The sequence below is a fragment of the Ceratosolen solmsi genome, unplaced genomic scaffold, assembly GCF_000503995.2.
Source record: "Ceratosolen solmsi marchali unplaced genomic scaffold, CerSol_1.0 scaffold47, whole genome shotgun sequence".
Classification (NCBI taxonomy): Eukaryota; Metazoa; Arthropoda; class Insecta; order Hymenoptera; family Agaonidae; genus Ceratosolen; species Ceratosolen solmsi.
The window spans coordinates 9,060,519-9,080,491 of record NW_011948419.1 but is presented as its reverse complement, the minus strand read 5'-3'; the positions used below and the strand labels follow the sequence as shown (position 1 = coordinate 9,080,491).

General features: G+C 28.1%; 1 protein-coding gene across 1 annotated transcript; it reads right to left on the bottom strand.

Moving 5' to 3' along the window:
* Positions 1-5,023: 5,023 nt before the first annotated feature.
* LOC105360686 (PAX3- and PAX7-binding protein 1) lies at positions 5,024-8,931 on the bottom strand. Its single transcript, XM_011497659.1, has 9 exons — positions 8,685-8,931; positions 8,108-8,286; positions 7,741-7,900; positions 7,578-7,677; positions 7,337-7,494; positions 6,357-6,433; positions 6,058-6,254; positions 5,512-5,664; positions 5,024-5,107 (listed from the first exon to the last, which is right to left on the bottom strand). The coding sequence occupies exons 1-9, from the start codon at positions 8,860-8,862 to the stop codon at positions 5,071-5,073; spliced, it is 1,239 nt and encodes a 412-aa protein (XP_011495961.1). The 5' UTR covers positions 8,863-8,931; the 3' UTR covers positions 5,024-5,070.
* Positions 8,932-19,973: the final 11,042 nt, after the last annotated feature.

Here is a 19,973-nt window from a genome sequence, read left to right as displayed (position 1 = left end):
TAATTTAATAGCCATTGCGAATTGCCGTTGAAAAAATTGATGCTTTGTATCTAAAATTCTAAATATAAATTTGAGAAAATTATTTACAAAATAAATTAAATATATTATAGAATTTTCTAAATTAAAAATATATTAACTGTTTTGGAAATATTGGAATAAAAACGTCGTTTTCTACCGCCGTTTGTATTTTATCTAAAATAGCATTAAAAAGCGTTTCTAATTGTTTACTAGTTTCATTTAAATTTGGATAATCTCTTATTAGGCGATTGGTTATTCCAACTAGTCGCAGTGTTTGTGATGTTGACATAGGATCCCAAATTCTTTCAACAATTGCTAAAATATTTATTAATTAAAAATTGTACGTTTGTACGTATGTATAATTATGTGTGTATGTGTGTATGTGTGTCTGCGCGCGCGCGCGCATGTATATATATATGCACACAGAATTTGAAAATCTCGCATACTTGCTAATTTTGGAATAATAATTTTTTCAATTACTGATGGAATCAATCGAACATCTGGATCGCGTCGTAAAGATTCCTCAGTTTCTTTTGTATCTAACGCATATAAAAGTAACGAATTGTACCATTTTGATCTTTCAAGCTCAACACTTTCCTAGAAATAGAAATAAATATAATTATAAATTACAAAATAGTTTATTATTAATTGAAATGTAAACAACACACTTTATAGATTAATAATAAAGTTACATAAGAAATTTTCTTTTTTAAAATAGTTATTTAAAAAATATATTAACTTTTATTAGACATGCATTTCATATTTATTAAAATAAATATACTTAATAAATTATTTTCATCAATTAAAAATTTTATGATTTTTCTTTATTTATGTAACAAAGTATAAAATATTAATTATTGTACATTAAGTATTTGAATTAATAATAGTTAAAAATAAAAATATATTATAAAATAATTTAATTTATATTTTAGATAAAATAAATTTCATTTTTCTTTTACTTAAACTTTTGCTAAAATGAGCAATATACAAAAATATCTTATTAGTAATATCAATGATTTTTATGATAAATTTATAACAAAATATATTTACAAAATTTACAGGCAATTATTTACAATATTTATAAAAATTTTGTATTTTATAATATATTACTATTATTAAATATTATTTAAATTTGTATGTATAAGATTAAATAATAACTTAATTTGCTTCTCACCAAAAATTAAACTATTTTTAGAATTATGAAAAAAGTATCTTACCATAATTGGATTCCAAGTAATTAATTGAAGTCGAACTATGGGAGAAATAATTTTGGGAATACACAAAGAAACATAAGCTTCGCTATAAGAATCTAGATCAGTTATTCTCCAATGTTCAAATTTCAATAAAATCCCTCTAACAGTACAAAAATCTTCCTCAACATCTAAAAACAGTTCTCGAGAGTCCTTTTCTATTTCATCTACAAATAATTCATAAAAATAAAATACTTTAAAACTTGAAGCATTAAAGTTATAAATATATATAAATAAGGAAATAATATTAAAAAAAAATCATCATTGCATATATTAATCTTTACTTAATGTAATAATTTAAATGCACTTTATAGAGGAGGTATTTCTAGAAAATAAATTATATGTATGTCTAAACTATAATAATAATTTTATATTTGCTTTTAACTATAATTTGTATGTATAATAAATACAAATAAATATTTAATGGTATAATATTAAAATTAATTATAGAATTATCGATACAGTTTATAAAATCTTTATATCTAATATATGAATTTATATTTTTAAATTTATATTGTACTTTATATAGTAATTTCCTTTCCATTGTATAAATTGTGCTCATTTTCAAAGTATGCCTATCTATAACAGTTTTTTTTTATTAATTATGCCATTAATTTTATGATATATATAAATATAAAATTATTGTTATAAAATTATTATTTGCCTATTTTTATAATACTCTACATAAAAAAACAAATACGTAAATTATATAATTACAAATATTTTCAAAAATATGTTTTTTATTTCATTAATCGAATATTTCAATAATTTAATTTTTACTTCAAATCAAGAGCACACAGTGAAAGTTTTATATATTCATAAGTTTATTAAATTCATTGCATGATGTAAATGATGCAAATGCGCTCGAAGCAAAATGATGTAATCAATTTCATTATATAATTATGTTAACACACTACAGTATTAGTTATAATTATTTTTAAAATCTAAAATTTGTCATTATTAGGTAGGTGTAACGAATTTATCTATTTTCGAACTATTCCGATTTATTTTTCTGTAAGCTTTTGATAAATTATATAATAACAGCCTAATATATTAGCGTTAAGAACTTTAGTAAATATAATTATTTATCAAAATCTAAAAGCGGTTTGACATTAGGAATAACTAGGAAGGTGATCAAATCTCAACATATCTGCTACATTTCGACGGAAGATAATGTAAATATTAATTAAATTCTATTACTAAGTTAAATATTTATAATATTCATCAAACATTTCTTAGCTTTATACCAGTACATGAATTATCAGTGCATTATTAAAAACAAAATAAATTAACAATTTTTTTTAAAATATAAGCAAATTGTTTATTCTCGAATCATAAAAAATAAATAAATTTCTCATTCATAAATTATATTGGAACAATCTCTACATAAATAAAACTGGCAGTTATATAAAATCTGCTAACTATTATTTAGACAACATTCTATATACTTTATATTGAATAGATATTAGACGAAATATAAGTTCTTTTAAATATTTACCATTAAGAATTTATTAAAATATAAGCTCCTGTTTCATATTTTGATCTTGCATGTATTAATCACATAACAAACAATTAATACTTGTTTTATATTATTTTCCTATTTTATTTAATTATAAAAGTGGTATCAGGCTTAGTTAAGTCAATCAATCATTAAAAATTTTGATACCTAATTAACTATTATCTTTGTTATTCAACAAATATTTCTTCATATATAACTCTTATTATGAGTTAATTATCTCACTCTATTAATATTTTTATTCTCTTTGGGCATTTAAATATATAAAATACTTAATAATACTTGCTGACTTCATTACAAAAATATACATTAAAATATATAAATTTTTCATAACGATTACGTTGGCAGTTAAGTTGCAAATTTTATAATTTTTTTATTTATACACTTGATTCATCTCTGCAATAAATCGCTTAGATTTTCATACACATATACATATTTCATGTACAAACATTATTTTACTATTTAGTTAGATATTGATGAAAATACTAATATAATTAATTACGTTCTTGGTAACAACTATGTAAGAACTTTGTAGGTTTAACCATAATAAGAAAATAATATATTAATAACATATTTATAGTATACTCTTAAGATATGTAGCTTCAGAAATACAATATTACGATTTTAATTAAAATTTTATTTTTTTTAAATAAAATATTCTATCTAATCTCAAAGATCAACTAATATATTTTGTTAATTTTATTTTACTTGTTATTATTTAAATTGAATTATCTGTACATATATATATTATAAGTCTTTGATTTAAAGATTTAAAGATTTCGATTTAAAGTATGAATTATTTCTATTTTAATTATTATAATAAAATTTAAAGAAAGTAATATTTGTAGATTTTTGTGTTACATTCATAAATAAATTTTATTTATAAACTTAAAGAAAATTAATAATCTTTAAAATAATTTAATCCAAATTAACAAATTGTTTTTTGTTAGCAACTGTTGTTCAATTGAACAATAAAGTTTCTTGATGTTTAATACACACACGAAATGATTCCAATTATTAACATAACTTTATATAGAAGTTTTTTAATTTTTTTATCATCATTAAATTATCAAGAAACTAGTTTCAGACTTTTTCGTATTTAAATTAAATAATATATAAATAGAAGAGAAGATGAACATTGGTACTTACACTTCAATTACACCAATACAATGAAAATTGTCAAGTTTCAGACTTTGTTACTAAATTTTACTAATCTTTAATATTATAAACAATTAATTTAGGTGTGCTCTATTCATCGCTGTTTATTAGCAATAATTAAGTATTAATTGTAAATACATCATCTTATAGAATTTCATAAATTATAAATATAAAAATAATAGATACTAAATAAGTATAAATTTAAAATTGATTGTAATACTATGTAATGTTTAATCTAATGTTTTTATATGAAATACAACTTACCTTTTATGTTTATTTCTTATAATAAAAAATGTTATCCTAAAAAATTTACACGATTTAATAGAGTAAAAATATTTTTAAAAATTAAAGAATTATTTCTTAAAAATATTTAAAAACATACACAACCTTTATTAAATTCATTTAATTTTCAATTTGTTAATACATTATTTCAACCTATAATTTTATATAATATATGATTATAACTATAATAATAACTATATTTTCTTTTATTCAGTCATTATAACCTTTATGGATTAAGTTGTCATAAAATTAATTGGATTAATTAAATTAATAAAAATATTATAAAGTACTGTTGTCATTTATAAAATTTACTAAATAGTACAGAAGTTTAAAAAAAATTTAATTTTTAAAAATTATTTGAAATTAAAAATTATTTGCTTATAAAATAAGAAATTTTTATAAAATTTTTTATTTTTGCTTTTAATAAATTAAAAATTTTAAAAGTATAAATAAAACAAAATACCTTTAGATTGTCTAAAAAGAAGATTTTGTTGTTCCGTTACTTCATCATCGCTAGACATGCCATCCATATGCCGTGGCAATATCGGGGCTAGTTCTCTTGCTCTTCGTCTACGAGCTCTTCTACCTTCTCTTTCAGTAGCTCGCCTAATACGTGCTTCTACTTCAGGACCTCTTCTAATCATTTGTCCCCCTTTACATTTAAAAAGATTTTATGCAATAAATTAATAGCCAGTAATATATTAATTAATACCAGTAATATTTTGTATTTAAATAGGCATTAAAAAAAAAAAAACTGACTTGCAATACTTGTCACTTCTTCTGCTTGATCTCTTGTATCTTGCCTACGCCTTTCCATTAACTCAGTTGATCGATCTCCATGTAAGTCTATCCAACGGGTCTCCAATGCGGCAACCATAGGCAGCTAAATAATGAAAGAGAAAAGTTTATTACTTTCAAAACTATTTCAAATAAATTTCTATAATAATATTTTAACCCCTTTCAAAGATTAAAATTAATTTAGTATATACAAATTATGTATATTATAATTACATCCAAATATTTAAAACGAACGAAAATATAAAAATAAAAAATATAAATAAAATAAGTATTTTTGATATAAATTAAAAAAGGAATTAAATGTTAATAAAAAATTAAAAATGATTAATTTAAATGAATGTGAACAGTTAAAATTTAAATTCATTTTTACTCTTAAACATGCTACCCTTTTGGAAAATTTTTTGTTTTTTTCATAAACATTCTTTGTTTCTTTTTTTAATTTGTAAACCCACCTTCTCATCAAGACACTCTACCAAGTCAGTGACATACCCACGCAACTCTTGGTAATATTTGTAGCGTTGAGCCATCTCTGGTGCTAAAGTTTCTCCTTCTTGTAATTCTTTCTTACTTTGATCCAATTCCTCCATTACTGCTTCAAAATTTAATTCGTGTCGTCGATGAACTTCTCGTAAATTGTTCAATCTATACAAAACGAATTTTTTAAAATAATATTTAATCGATTATTTTTATTTTCAGATAATTAATAGTAAAACGATATTTTAAATTTAATGTCTTGAAAACATTAAATTTAACATAAAATTATACATACAGTATGCATTATCTATAATTAAAAAATTGTATGTTATTTCATTTATTCAAAATACTTTCAAATAAATTTATTTGCGTAGTTTACTTATAAAATATTTATACGTTAATATTTTTTATAATACAGAATTATTTTGAAATATTTTAAAATTAGAAAAAAAATTTTTCTTAATATTTTTAAATAATTAGAAAGAACCTTTTAAAGTACATTATTTTAATTGAATATTTTCAAATAAGATATTAGATTTTTAAAATTTTAACAATACATACTTTTCTCTTATTTTAGTTAATACTTCTTCGACAGTAATTGGAATACTTTTTGTAGGATCTGGAGGCTGTATCATAGGAGGTGGTGGTGCTGTTGGAATTGCATTAGAAATAATCAATGAAAGTTTGGATTCTGACATTTGATTGGAACCCATTACCAGTGAATTATATTGTATAGAATCTTGTTGGGCAGCTGCAATCTACAAATTTAACAAATTTTATTGCTATATAATAATTATTTAATATTTATTAAATATCGATATTAAGAAAAATATGTTTTGTTTAAATTGTTCATAATGTACCTGCGCCCCAGTAACACCTTTCTTTATTTGTTGAACTTCCCATTCTTCTTCTTCAGGCTCACTTTGTTCATCCGAAACTAAAGCAAATATTTTTTGTATCAAATTAAACTAATTAGTTTTGACTTCTTATATTTACTTAATACACAATTGATACTAAAACATACAATTTAAAAATATTCATTTTCTATTGGTTGCCCACAATCAAATAATATAAGTATTTTAAACAATTAATACACACTAAATTAATATTTAACAAAGTATGTTTTGATGTAATAAAATTGTATGATTTAAATATCTTGATTAATGCTTAGTAATCTAATAATTAATAACTAGTAAAATTAAAAGTATTACTAGATTTTCTAAAACTGATCCAATTTCATATTTATACAATTTAAATAAATATGATCGATTCATAAAACAATATTTATTAATATTCAAAAACAAATATAGAATACTTTCAATCAAGTTTAAGAAAATATATTTTTTGTCAATAAAATTTTTAAAGAGTATTTAATAAATTATATAAATATATCTTATAATTTAAATGAAATTTATTAATTATAAGGTCTTATTTGTCATTTAATTGTAAAAATATTAAATAAAACAAGATATTTATTAACTTACAATGAGTATTCAATGGGAATATAATAATAATTAATTTATGTAGTTTTATCATAAATAATATTTGATAAAGGTAATTTACACTTCTTTTACTTGAAATTGAAAGCTTTTTAAATAAATTCCATTATTCAAACAATATAAATTATTATAAAATATATGTATATATTAAAATAAAAAATTATAGAATGTTAGATGTACATTATAAATAATGCAATTAATTATCAAATTAACACTTTTATAAAACTTAAGAAAAAGAAATAAGAAAAAAAGAAAAAATAAAAAAGTAACAATTAAAATGAATTAAACTTATAAATATTATTAAAAAATACATTAAAAAAATAAGAGGAGTTCTAAATTACGTTTTGCTATTTGCGTCTGTGATTCAAGAAAAGCTTGGCGGCGTTTCTCTTTGTCAAGAGCATTTATATCCACAGTCATATTTACTCTTTCTTGAGAATCATCATCGCTTCGATCTTGATCTTCTTCTCGAACTATTCTTGAAATTCCTTTTTCATCTCTATAATATATTATTACATTTATATGATAATATTAAAGTAAAATAGTTATGAAATAAATATATTTAATTTAAAACTATCTAACCCTTTTTCTTCTATTGGGATGTAGTCATGACCTAATTCTCTTGCTTTTTGTCTGCGTTTTCTTGCTGCATGAATCATGGCAGCATCTGGTATACAACCACCTATTAAAATTGAATATTGTATAAATTAAACAAATGTTTTTCATGGATATAAACTTATCTTACTTTCAAGAAAGAATTTCATATTTTCTGATCTATTTTTTTTTTTTTTAAATTTATGTCCTTGATTTTCCACTAATTCATCTTCTGATGTATAGTCATCTTTACCAGCTACAAGAGCATCACGACCATTTAAAACTATGGGTCCAGTATTCTTTATTTTAACCTATTAAAAAATGATTAATATTAGCTTTAATTAAAAATATATTTAGAATTCACAAAATAGTATGTGAGTTTTCTCTATAATTTGAACACAGAAAAAAGACCAAATATATCATTAAAAAAATCATTTTAAATAATAATTTTGGCTTTTTTTCTTTTCAATAAAGCAAATTGAACTAAGTATTATAAGAACATTATAGAGATAGCTTACTACTAAATCATCTGTTTTAATTTCTAAATCTTTTTCTTGCTTATTAGATATATTTGTTGAGTCAGAGTTCACTTGTGTTTTCTCTTCACCTTTCTTTTTCTTTCTCTCCTGATCGAGTTGCTTCATCAGTCTTCTACTTCTAGATGATTTCTTCACTTTGAAAACTTCACCATCATCAGCTACATTTATTTAATTTTAAAAAATTAAAGAAATATTTACTTATATTTTTGTTTTTTACATTAATAAATTTAATTTCAAACAAATGCTTTTATAAATTATTTAATTGTATTAAAATACTAAATTAATGAAAAATATTTAATTACAATAGGTTATTTTTTGTTTGGATTTATTGAAAAAATAAAATTTTATTTAATTTGAAGATAATTCATCAAATTCAGAATAAAATAACCATAATGATATGATTAAATAATTATAAATAAGTTAGTAACTCTAAGATGATAAAATTTTAATGATATAAAAAACATATATAAGTATTAAATGCCACATATTTAATAACATACTGAAAGTTAATAATAAGTAAACTTTCTCATAAGCATTTATAAAACATTACTTTTACCTTCTTCCAATTCTTCTCCGAAACTAAGAAGAGTTTGTTTTGGTCTGTCTTTTTTTTTCATTTTATTTTTTAAATTCTGCATCTCATCATTTTCAATCGATCTATTTTCATTGTCTTCTTCTTCATCATTCAAGTGCCGACGTCGGATATTTCGCTTTGGTTTATTGAATAACGACATTTTGCTCTTTCATTAATTTTTCAAATAAAAAATAAAACCATAAAACGATTATTAAATATTTTTTTGACAATCAATATTAATAACAAATAATATTGAATGATGATATGAAAACACCCTGAACAAAAGCAAAAGTAACCTCTTCCAAGATGGCGATGTGAACAAGGAAAAACTTAAAAAAAGAAATACGAACAAGATATCAGAAATTTCAAAATTCAATTTTTTTATAATTAAAAATATAAATGTGTTAAAAGTCTATTAACATCCATCTACAAATTATAAAAAAGTTCATCCTATTCGCATTTTTTTAATATTTTGAAAACATTCCGGCAGTTGCAAATTTTTTAAGATGTTTTTTAAAAGTTTTATAAAATATGTCGCATAATTTAGCATTATATATATATATAAATGCGCGCGCTCGAACGAGTGTGCGGAAGTATTTGTGCGTAATTTAACATTCATTAGTTGCCCGTATTTTCATTTGAAATATATTCTAATTTATTTTAACAGCTATTTATTATCAAATTGAGTTATCAGTAAACATATCAACAGTTATATGTTATATTTATGAATATAAATATTGACAAAATATATTAGTTGATCTTTGAGATTAGATAGAATATTTTATTTAAAAAAAATAAAATTTTAATTAAAATCGTAATATTGTATTTCTGAAGCTACATATCTTAAGAGTATACTATAAATATGTTATTAATATATTATTTTCTTATTATGGTTAAACCTACAAAGTTCTTACATAGTTGTTACCAAGAACGTAATTAATTATATTAGTATTTTCATCAATATCTAACTAAATAGTAAAATAATGTTTGTACATGAAATATGTATATGTGTATGAAAATCTAAGCGATTTATTGCAGAGATGAATCAAGTGTATAAATAAAAAAATTATAAAATTTGCAACTTAACTGCCAACGTAATCGTTATGAAAAATTTATATATTTTAATGTATATTTTTGTAATGAAGTCAGCAAGTATTATTAAGTATTTTATATATTTAAATGCCCAAAGAGAATAAAAATATTAATAGAGTGAGATAATTAACTCATAATAAGAGTTATATATGAAGAAATATTTGTTGAATAACAAAGATAATAGTTAATTAGGTATCAAAATTTTTAATGATTGATTGACTTAACTAAGCCTGATACCACTTTTATAATTAAATAAAATAGGAAAATAATATAAAACAAGTATTAATTGTTTGTTATGTGATTAATACATGCAAGATCAAAATATGAAACAGGAGCTTATATTTTAATAAATTCTTAATGGTAAATATTTAAAAGAACTTATATTTCGTCTAATATCTATTCAATATAAAGTATATAGAATGTTGTCTAAATAATAGTTAGCAGATTTTATATAACTGCCAGTTTTATTTATGTATAAATTGTTCCATTATAATTTATGGATGAGAAATTTATTTATTTTTTATGATTCGAGAATAAACAATTTGCTTATATTTTAAAAAAAATTGTTAATTTATTTTGTTTTTAATAATGCACTGATAATTCATGTACTGGTATAAAGCTAAGAAATGTTTGATGAATATTATAAATATTTAACTTAGTAATAGAATTTAATTAATATTTACATTATCTTCCGTCGAAATGTAGCAGATATGTTGAGATTTGATCACCTTCCTAGTTATTCCTAATGTCAAACCGCTTTTAGATTTTGATAAATAATTATATTTACTAAAGTTCTTAACGCTAATATATTAGGCTGTTATTATATAATTTATCAAAAGCTTACAGAAAAATAAATCGGAATAGTTCGAAAATAGATAAATTCGTTACACCTACCTAATAATGACAAATTTTAGATTTTAAAAATAATTATAACTAATACTGTAGTGTGTTAATATAATTATATAAAGAAATTGATTACATCATTTCGCTTTGAGTCTACAGAATTCAATAAGAGTTACATAAATTTCATGCAATGAATTTAATAAACTTATGAATAAACAAACTAATAATGATAAATTTTAGATAAAACGTATAAAAATCGAAAAATTAAAGAATGAATTATTTATGTGACAGATTAATATAATAAATACCAATAAATAAAAGATAGTTTCAGTTTAAGTATAAAATCAGAAAAGATTGAAAATGGTATCTACACTAAAACTTACAAGAAAAACAGTGAAAAACATCATCAACGAATAGTAATTGCTATTGGAATTTGAAAAAATTAAAATAAAAATCAAACGTTTATTTTAAAGTTGTTATAATGTTTAGGATTATAGTTAGAATCTTAGTGTATGAATAAAATATGGCTAAAAAAATCAATTTAATTCCACATAAGTTTTTAAAATCCAATCTTAAAAAATATTATCTGAATAATAAAAATTATTTGAAATTATAAAATTATATATATGAATTCTTTTTATATGCATATTCGTATGTTTTTTAAAAAAATTTAGACAATTTATGTTCTTTAACAATAATTTGATGGTAAAAATCTCTTTTGGAAATGGTAAATAACACCGGGACATACAAGATCAAAATCTAGCTGCATGTATATGCACTTCAGTATATAACTAAATTCAAAAATAATAAATAAGCAAAGTAGTAGTCTGCAATAAAAATATGAATTATTAATATAAATTTTTTATTGTTTTAATGTTATAATAGAACCCTAAAAGAAATTACATAAATAACAATATTATTATTATTCAATATTCCTTAATTTTTTATTAAATTACTTTTTTTTTAATTTAAAAGAACATACTATTATACATTTACTTTGATTACTTTTAACTTTCATTTGTATCAAATAATTTTATAATTTAATATATGACATTTGAAACTCCTTAATAATACATTATGAAGAACAAAACAAGAACATTCGTATATACTATAATGATTTTATAATGGGTATTTGTATGCCGGTAATGTTATTGTAACGTGGTGTTCGATTATTGAGGGTTTCTTTTATGGCTCGAACTACCATTTCAATAGTTTAGTGGATTAGTCTCTTGTCATGATAACTTAAGAGGAAATAATAAGTAGAAGGGCTGCAAAATATTATGTATTATGTAATTTTAATAAAAACAATATTTGTTATTTGTTAAATATTATAATAATATTGCACTGTTGTTGAGAGAGAGAATTATTCTATTGCAGTAGTGAGGGTATTTCCTTGTGTTCTTGATTGTTGTAGATGCTATTGAAATTATTATGTATCTTGGTTATGCTGATGTTGTAAATAGCAACCTGTATTGTCGATCATGCTCATTAATTAGCATGAGAAGATGGTGTTTAAAATAAAATGTGCTCTGTAGATAGAATGATAATACTTAAAAATTTTGATGGAAATTGGTGTGTAATCAATTATGTTTTTAATTATGATGGGGGTAATTGAAAACTAGTCCCACACAAGAATCATAAATGATAAGCCTTCGAGCTCTGGAGGACTATGATGAACACGTATGTTGTTGTGGACTATTCTATAAATTGTTGTCTGAATTTGACAATGTAATTGACGTGTTGCGTCAATTGTGTCGACTCTTTGAGGATCTGTACGGTGTCGAAGTGTTAGTTCGATAGAGCGTGCGCTTTTCCAGTCGATTCTTTAAAAGCAGTTTTCTGAAGCGTGATTTTGCGCGTGTGCAACTAGCTTATTTAATAATATAAGGAATAAATATATATAATAATATACATGCAGCAGGATGCAACACCGGCAACAGTGCCGCTGCTTATCGCTATGCCGAAAACTTCTTTGTGCAGTTAGAAAACGAAGTTTCTAGAAGCTTCGTAGGATCCTTTGTGTTGTCTTATAGTATATTGGATTTCATATCGTAGAACATGCTCGGATATATCGAGCTGTGTTTATAAACGATCGCCCGAGCGCGCGTGCTCTTCTTTCTTTTAAATTAGTGGAAACTACGTTAATCACAAACACGTGGGAAGAGAATTAAATATAATTAAATCGTGTCAACTAATTATGAATTTCATTCACAAAATAGTACTGTATTTATAAATCTCATTTAGAAAAAAAGCAATTAAAAAGAAGTAATAATTATATGTTCAAAATTATTATTAGATATTCCTATATACAGAATAGAAACCCACTTAATTGGTTAATGCAAACATGTGGAATATTAATTAATTGAACGGGTTGAGTAATGATAATTAAGTTACTATAATTAATTGCAAGTACAAAATAAATAAATAAAAAAAGAGTTTTTTTATTTAAAAAAATTATATTATAATACATTATAGAAATGAAATAATATATCCTTTCATTATAACTGAGCTTTTGTTCAAAATCATTGAGAGCATTATTTTTGTGCATATTACTTATATGCATATGCACATGTATTCTTTACGTTTAAAATGTTGAAATACTTTGAATATTTATCTTTGAAAAGAGAAATATATAAATATTTATACACAATAAATATTTATTTAAAACTTTTTATATGAATTTAAATATATATATACATGTAGAAACATAAGTAATTGATTTTAGTATAAAAATGGGAATTTTAATTCTTTTTCGAATCTAAAATGATGCCAAATTCTTATAAATGTAACAGTTCATATTTATAAAAAGTTTTTCATATTTATAAAATAGAGCACTTGCAACTGTACTAATGTCATCTGATCACGATTCCCCCCTCCTCTCAGCTGGATGATGTGGTTGTAGATTTATTGCTAGAGACTTCGTTTGAAAAGGCTGTGTGCAACAGTGTTATCGTGGCCTTGGCATTTCCTGCATTTAGAATGTGCGTTGTATGAACCATTGTTGTGGCGATATAAAGAGTTTACGCATACTCCTCGCTTTTCTACAAGATTTTGTCTATCTACGTCTGACATGTTACTAAACTGCTTACAGTGGTAGATCGTATGTTTTCTATCGCACCACACGCACCATCTTGTCTTGTCTTGAAATGTAGGACGACTCGTCAGAGGTTTCTTTACACATACTTGATAACAGTTGGAGGACTTCCTTAGTGAAGAAGACCGCCGCATCTGCTGAGATCGCGAAGGTAAGAATCTCCTTGGGCATGTTGAATGTGGTGTCAGATGTTCGCCTTGTCTTAAAGACCTCACCCTTGTTGTGAGGAACGTCTTTAGTTCAACAGTAGCACAGTCAAACTGTTGTGAAATTTGATGCACCAAGGTGTAGTTCTATAAATCTGGTATATCGTCCAATGAGAGGAGGTACTTCATTGCCTCTTCTGAATTTTTGGCAAGATACTCTAACGTGTCTGCATCAACCTTTACTGCCTTTGAAGGGGGCAATAGCTTAATAAGACATGAACGGATTGATAGGCGTTTATTATTGTATCGTTCAATGAGTAGCTCCCAAGTTGGCATCTATGATTCGTTGGTTAGCGGAAGTCCCATTATTAATAGCAACACAGATTCCTCCAAGGAAGTGCAAAGACAATGTAACTTTCTACCTGGCTAATATCCTTGTTCTTCAGGACGAGTGCTGCGAACAGATCGCTAAACCCTTCCCAGTCTTCTTGCCTTCCAGAGAACTTAGGGAGTTTGATTACTGGTACTCGGCTCCCGGTAGTCTTCAAATGAGGTGATGAAGTCTGTTGTACGTCGCATTCGGCCTTGTATTTCTGGCGAAGCTTATTAATGACTCCTCGAGTGGTCGAGTATTGGGCAGCTTTTCTCATGAAGGCATTGGATATAATATATTCATGATAATATTGAGCAGCTCGCCAGATCACCTACAGGTAAACGTGTTACTTAGTAAAGGCTTTGTGGACTTCTTCAGCGAATGAATATGAGTTTGAGAGCTCCTCTGATGTGACGTCAGGTTGAGGTACAGCATATTTTCCCGCAAGATTCTGTAATGTTTGAATGCTGATTTGGAGGTCCTGGCATCCTTGGCCTCCATAGTGGCGTCTTTTATATCTTACTTATTATTTGGTAACTCGTGGTGTAGGGCCACGTGTTATATAGGATGTACTGCTTTCCACTGTGTCTGGCAGACCTAATGCTTGTAGGCCCGGCTCGTTTCCTTGGTCTGGTTGTCTGACGATGAGGCTATCCGGCACGAAGGATCGAATGTTCGATTATTGGGGGTTTGTTTTATGGCTCGAACTGCCAATTCAATAGTTCAGTGGATTAGCCTCTCGTCATGATGACTGGTGCAAAAAAACAAGTGGAAAGGCTGAAATTATGTGCAATATATATTATTGAGTTAAGATATCGTTTATTCTGCTTGTTAATTATTATAATATTGTAGTTTTTATTGCGTCAAGTAAGAGAAGGAAAAATATTCTATTGCTGTAGTGAGGTTCTTCAGTGTGATGGTGATGTCGTTAGTGCTATGGAGATTGTTCGGGATTGACGCAGTTCCACGAATGAAAGAAAAAGTGGGCCAAACGCATTGTACGGCGCACGGCACGCGCGCTAGGGCAAATGTTTATAAACAAAACTTGACAAGTCTGAGCAAGTTTTACGATCTGAAATACAATATACTATAAGATCTCACAAAGGAAGAACGCCTATGAAACTTCTAGAAGCTTCATTTTCTAACGCCACAAAGAATTTTCGGTATGACGATACGCCGCGGTACTGTTGCCGGCATTGCATCCGCTGCATGCATATTTGAGGGCAGCTCGCCATGTGGCGATGCTTATTGTAATCTTATATCGCGCACACTAAACTGTAATTGCCGCTCAGTGTTTTTGTGTATATTGTGAAGACGACACGTGGCCATAAATTCGGCAGCCTAGTAAATAATATACGCGTGCATTATTAAAAGGAAATCAGCAGATTTAGTAGTGAATTACAGTGAAGCCAATGAAATAGTAATCAAAGGGGACATCAATTACGCAGCAATCAACACACCTTGTTTGCAGCTCACAAGGTACATTTTTATATTAATAAATAAGCTAGTCATATCACGCGCAAGAATAGATCGGGCAAACTTACGGTCTCTCTCTCGAACCAACGCTTGGACCCCGTACAGATCCACATCAATAGAGCGGGCAAACTTACGGTTTCTCTCTCGAATCAACGCTTCGACCCCATACAGGCCCACATCAATAAAGCGGGCAAACTTATGGTCTCTCTCTCGAACCAACGCTTCGACCCCGTACAGGCCCATAAGAGTCGACTCAAGCGACGCAAATCGTCAAGCACATTGTCAAGACCAGACAATAATATATTGAATATCGACTACAATTACATTTCATTAAGTCCTTCAAGAGCACAAAGACTTATCATTAATTAATTACTCGTGTGTGTGACTAGTCTTTTTACGGCCCCCACAAATAATTAAAGCATAATTGATTCTTCAACAAGTTCCACTAAACATTTTACACCATATCAAGTTTAGTTATTCCTACATCAAGCATGCTTGATTCAAACACCATCTTATGATACCTCATAAGCATGATTGACTGACTACACCTGCTGATATTTACAATATCAGCATAACCTCAACTTCAAGATACACAGTCATATCCATAGAATCTACGATAATCAAGAATACAAGGACACACCCTCATTACTGCAATAAAATAATCTTCTCTCTCCACAACATTGCAGTATTACTATTATAATTATTTACAAATAATAAACATTGTTTTACTGAATACATATTTTTCAGCCTTGTCACTTATTATTTCCTTTAAAGTTATCCTGACGAGAGACTAATCCACTGAAGTATTTAATTGGTAGTTCGAGTCATAAACTAAGCCCTAAAATCGAACAGAGATTAATGTGGATCTTGACTATCGGTTTTATGCTAATGTTGTAAGGATCAGCATGTGTAGTCGATCATGAATGTGCATGAGAAGATAGTGTTGGAATCAAGGATGCTTTGTAGAGAGAATGATCATACTTAATAGAATGTAAGTAGTCTCGATGGAATTGTTACGTAATTAATCATGCCTCTAGTGAGGATGAGAATAGTTGATAACTAGTCACACGCAAGAACAATAAATGATAAGTCTTCTCGGAATAAGCTCGGAAGGACTTCATGAAATCTATTTATAGTCGATTCTTCGATAAACTGTTGTCTGGCCTTGACAATGTAATTGAACGTATGTGATAAACGTACGTCTCCGGCTTGTTAGCCTGCGAGAGCGTATTGCGTCACCTGTCGACTGTAAGGGGGTAAATGTACGTTCGCAGACTTGTTAGTCTGAGAGAGCGTGCTCTGTCACCTATATCGACTCTTTTGAACAGAAGTTATATGAAAACTTGATTCGCGCGTGACTGACTACTTTGTTCAAATAATAGACATTCACATCGTAGAAACATGCTCGTACTCGTCGAGTCGTGTTTTTAAGCAATAGTCCGAGCGCGCGTGCTGTTCTTTGTGTTAAGGTCGTGAATACTACTTCAATTCCGAACATCATCTTTAATTGGATGAAATTACTTACAACAAACGATTCCTATATATAAGTGTTCCCAGGGGTGATGGGTCTGTCAAAATAAAAAATTCATTATAATATTACTAAATTTAGTGAAATTATACAGTGCAATATAGATGTATTGTTACGGATTGCAGCATTTTACGCGGTAAACAAAGTGGGAGAGGCAAAGACACCTGCTTAGGTTAAAATATTGCGCGCCAAGTCGTAAACACGATTCTACGAAATCGGGAAATTTCAATACTCAAATAGTCAAAATTACATTACCATTCCGACTAACAAGGGCCGATGAACTCTTCAAGGCTAGATTCTAGTGACGTCACTTTAACTATCAGCATGACAAGAGCAATCTAGAATTCACTGGAATCGCAAGCCTGTACTATAATATTTAAGGAGACGCGCTTGACGCTCTCGACCAGTTCAATCAAGCAGTCATCATGATCGCATCGCCGTCCTAGAAATCGACGATATTCAACGGAAGTCAAGCTTACGACCTTCTAACGCCACTACACGGTTCGACCTTAATACACGTGAGTTACGCTATTACACACGTTCTTACGTACCATCAATGCACTGAGATCGACTCCACACGTTCTTACCAATCACTAACACACGGCTCCGTTAACTAAGTAAGCAGCAATAATAATAAACGGCTTATGGTACGAGGACTACTCCCATACGTCAAGCAGTAACGTAACACGGATATCCTCCTTCCACTAAACCATTACAGCGTGCAAGTCGCTAGACAACGGCATCAGCACTGTTCCTCAGCAGGGACATTACACAGGCGCCCTCCACTAAATTATTACAGCGTGCAAGTCGCTAGACAGCGACATCATTACCGCTCCTCATCAGTGACGTTACACAGGCGCCCTACACTAAGCCACTACAGCGTGCAAGTCGCTAGACAACGGCATCATTGCCCCTCATCAGTGACGTCACACAAGCGCCCCTACTCAGGCCTCTACAGTTCTTATCGGTAGCGGCAACGGCGGCACCATCGCTGCCCCCTTACAGCGCGACACTCGTCACGGCCTCATTATTGCCCGCATCAGTGCCGTCATACAGGCGCCCACACTCAAGCCGCGACAGCTCTCATTGACAGTGGCAAAGGCGGCACCATCGCTGCCCCTTATCAGCGCGTATCTCCCACTACCACTACGAATCATAACTACGAGTAGGAGAATCACGCGCCACATCAAGAATACACTTATAAGATTATTATCGCTCATATTAATTGAAGAAACTCTCATCTATTCATTGTATCATGAATTCAATCCTACCTCAATAGACCACTGACTATTTATTATATTATTATATTCAATAAAAGGAAAACCACTACATTCAAAGGCGGTGTTGAATTATTGCATTGTACATTCCACTTGCCAGCAAGCCTCCACACCATCTTAGGGAGGCTTTTAGTCTGATCCTAGACATGTATAAATGCGATGAAATTATAAAGAATTTATATAAATTTATTTAATAAAACATAAAATTGATAACTTAAAAGTAAATAAATGATTGTTTATGCTTAATTTTATTATTGTCTGAGATCAGACTAAAAGCGCTTCCCTGAGATGGTGAAGGGAGGCTTGCTGGCAAGTGGAATGAACAATGTAATAATTCAATACTGCCTTTATATGAGTTGATTTTCCCTTTTATTGAATATAATAAATAATGAATAGTTAATAATCTATGAATATCGAATGAGTGTATGATAGAATAAATAGGTGAGAGTTTCTTCAGGTAATATGAGTGATGATAATCTTATAAGTGTATTCTTGTAGTATGGTGCGTGATTGACGCCACCGATTGCCGCTACCGATACGCTTGAGAGACCTGGGTGGTGGAGTTGGTATGTAACGTCACTGTTGAGGAGAATTGATGTTGCCGTTGCCGTTACCGATGAGTTGGAGAGGCTTAAGTGGGGCGCTGGTGTATGACGTCACTGTTGAGGAGAATTGATGCAGCCGCTGCCGCTACCGATGAGCTGGAGAGACTTGAATGGGGCGCTGGCGTATGACGTCACTGATGAATGGCAATGATGCCGTGGTTTTGGTATTGCTGCTTACTTAGTTCACGGAGTCGTGTGTTAGTGATTCGTAAGAACGTGTGTAATAGCGTAGCTTACGTGTGTGAAGTCGATTTCAGTTGTATTGATGATACGTAAGGACGTGTGTAATAGCGTAACTTACGTGTATGGAGATAGATCGTTGTGTATTTGATGCAACCTCTATATAAGTGGTATTTGACTTGTAAGAAAACGATTTGTGTGAATTTAAGGCGATCTCTGTGTAAATGGCGTTGACTTGTAGAACAATAATTTGATCTTGATGATTGCTTGATTGAACTAGTAAGAGGATGAGACCGTCATGTGCAGCTCCTTAAATATTCTCGTATAAACAAGCTGCGTTGAAATTGGATAGATGATCGTTGCTATGCCGATATTTGTCGTGACGTAAACAGGGCATAGCCTCGTAGAGTTCATTTGTTATTACTTTTGGAATTATAGTAGTATATTCGAGTTTTTCTGTTATAGCATTCTTTGAATTCGTTAGTCAGTTTTTAAAAAACAAATGCTCGCGCGCTCATACCTCTTCCACTTTTTATTTTGCTTAGAAACTACTGCAATCCGTAACATTCTGCTCGCCATCATAAATTTATTGATGATTGATATCTGTACCTTCGATGGGAACTCGCAATGGAGCAAGAATGTGAATTGGTCTTGAAA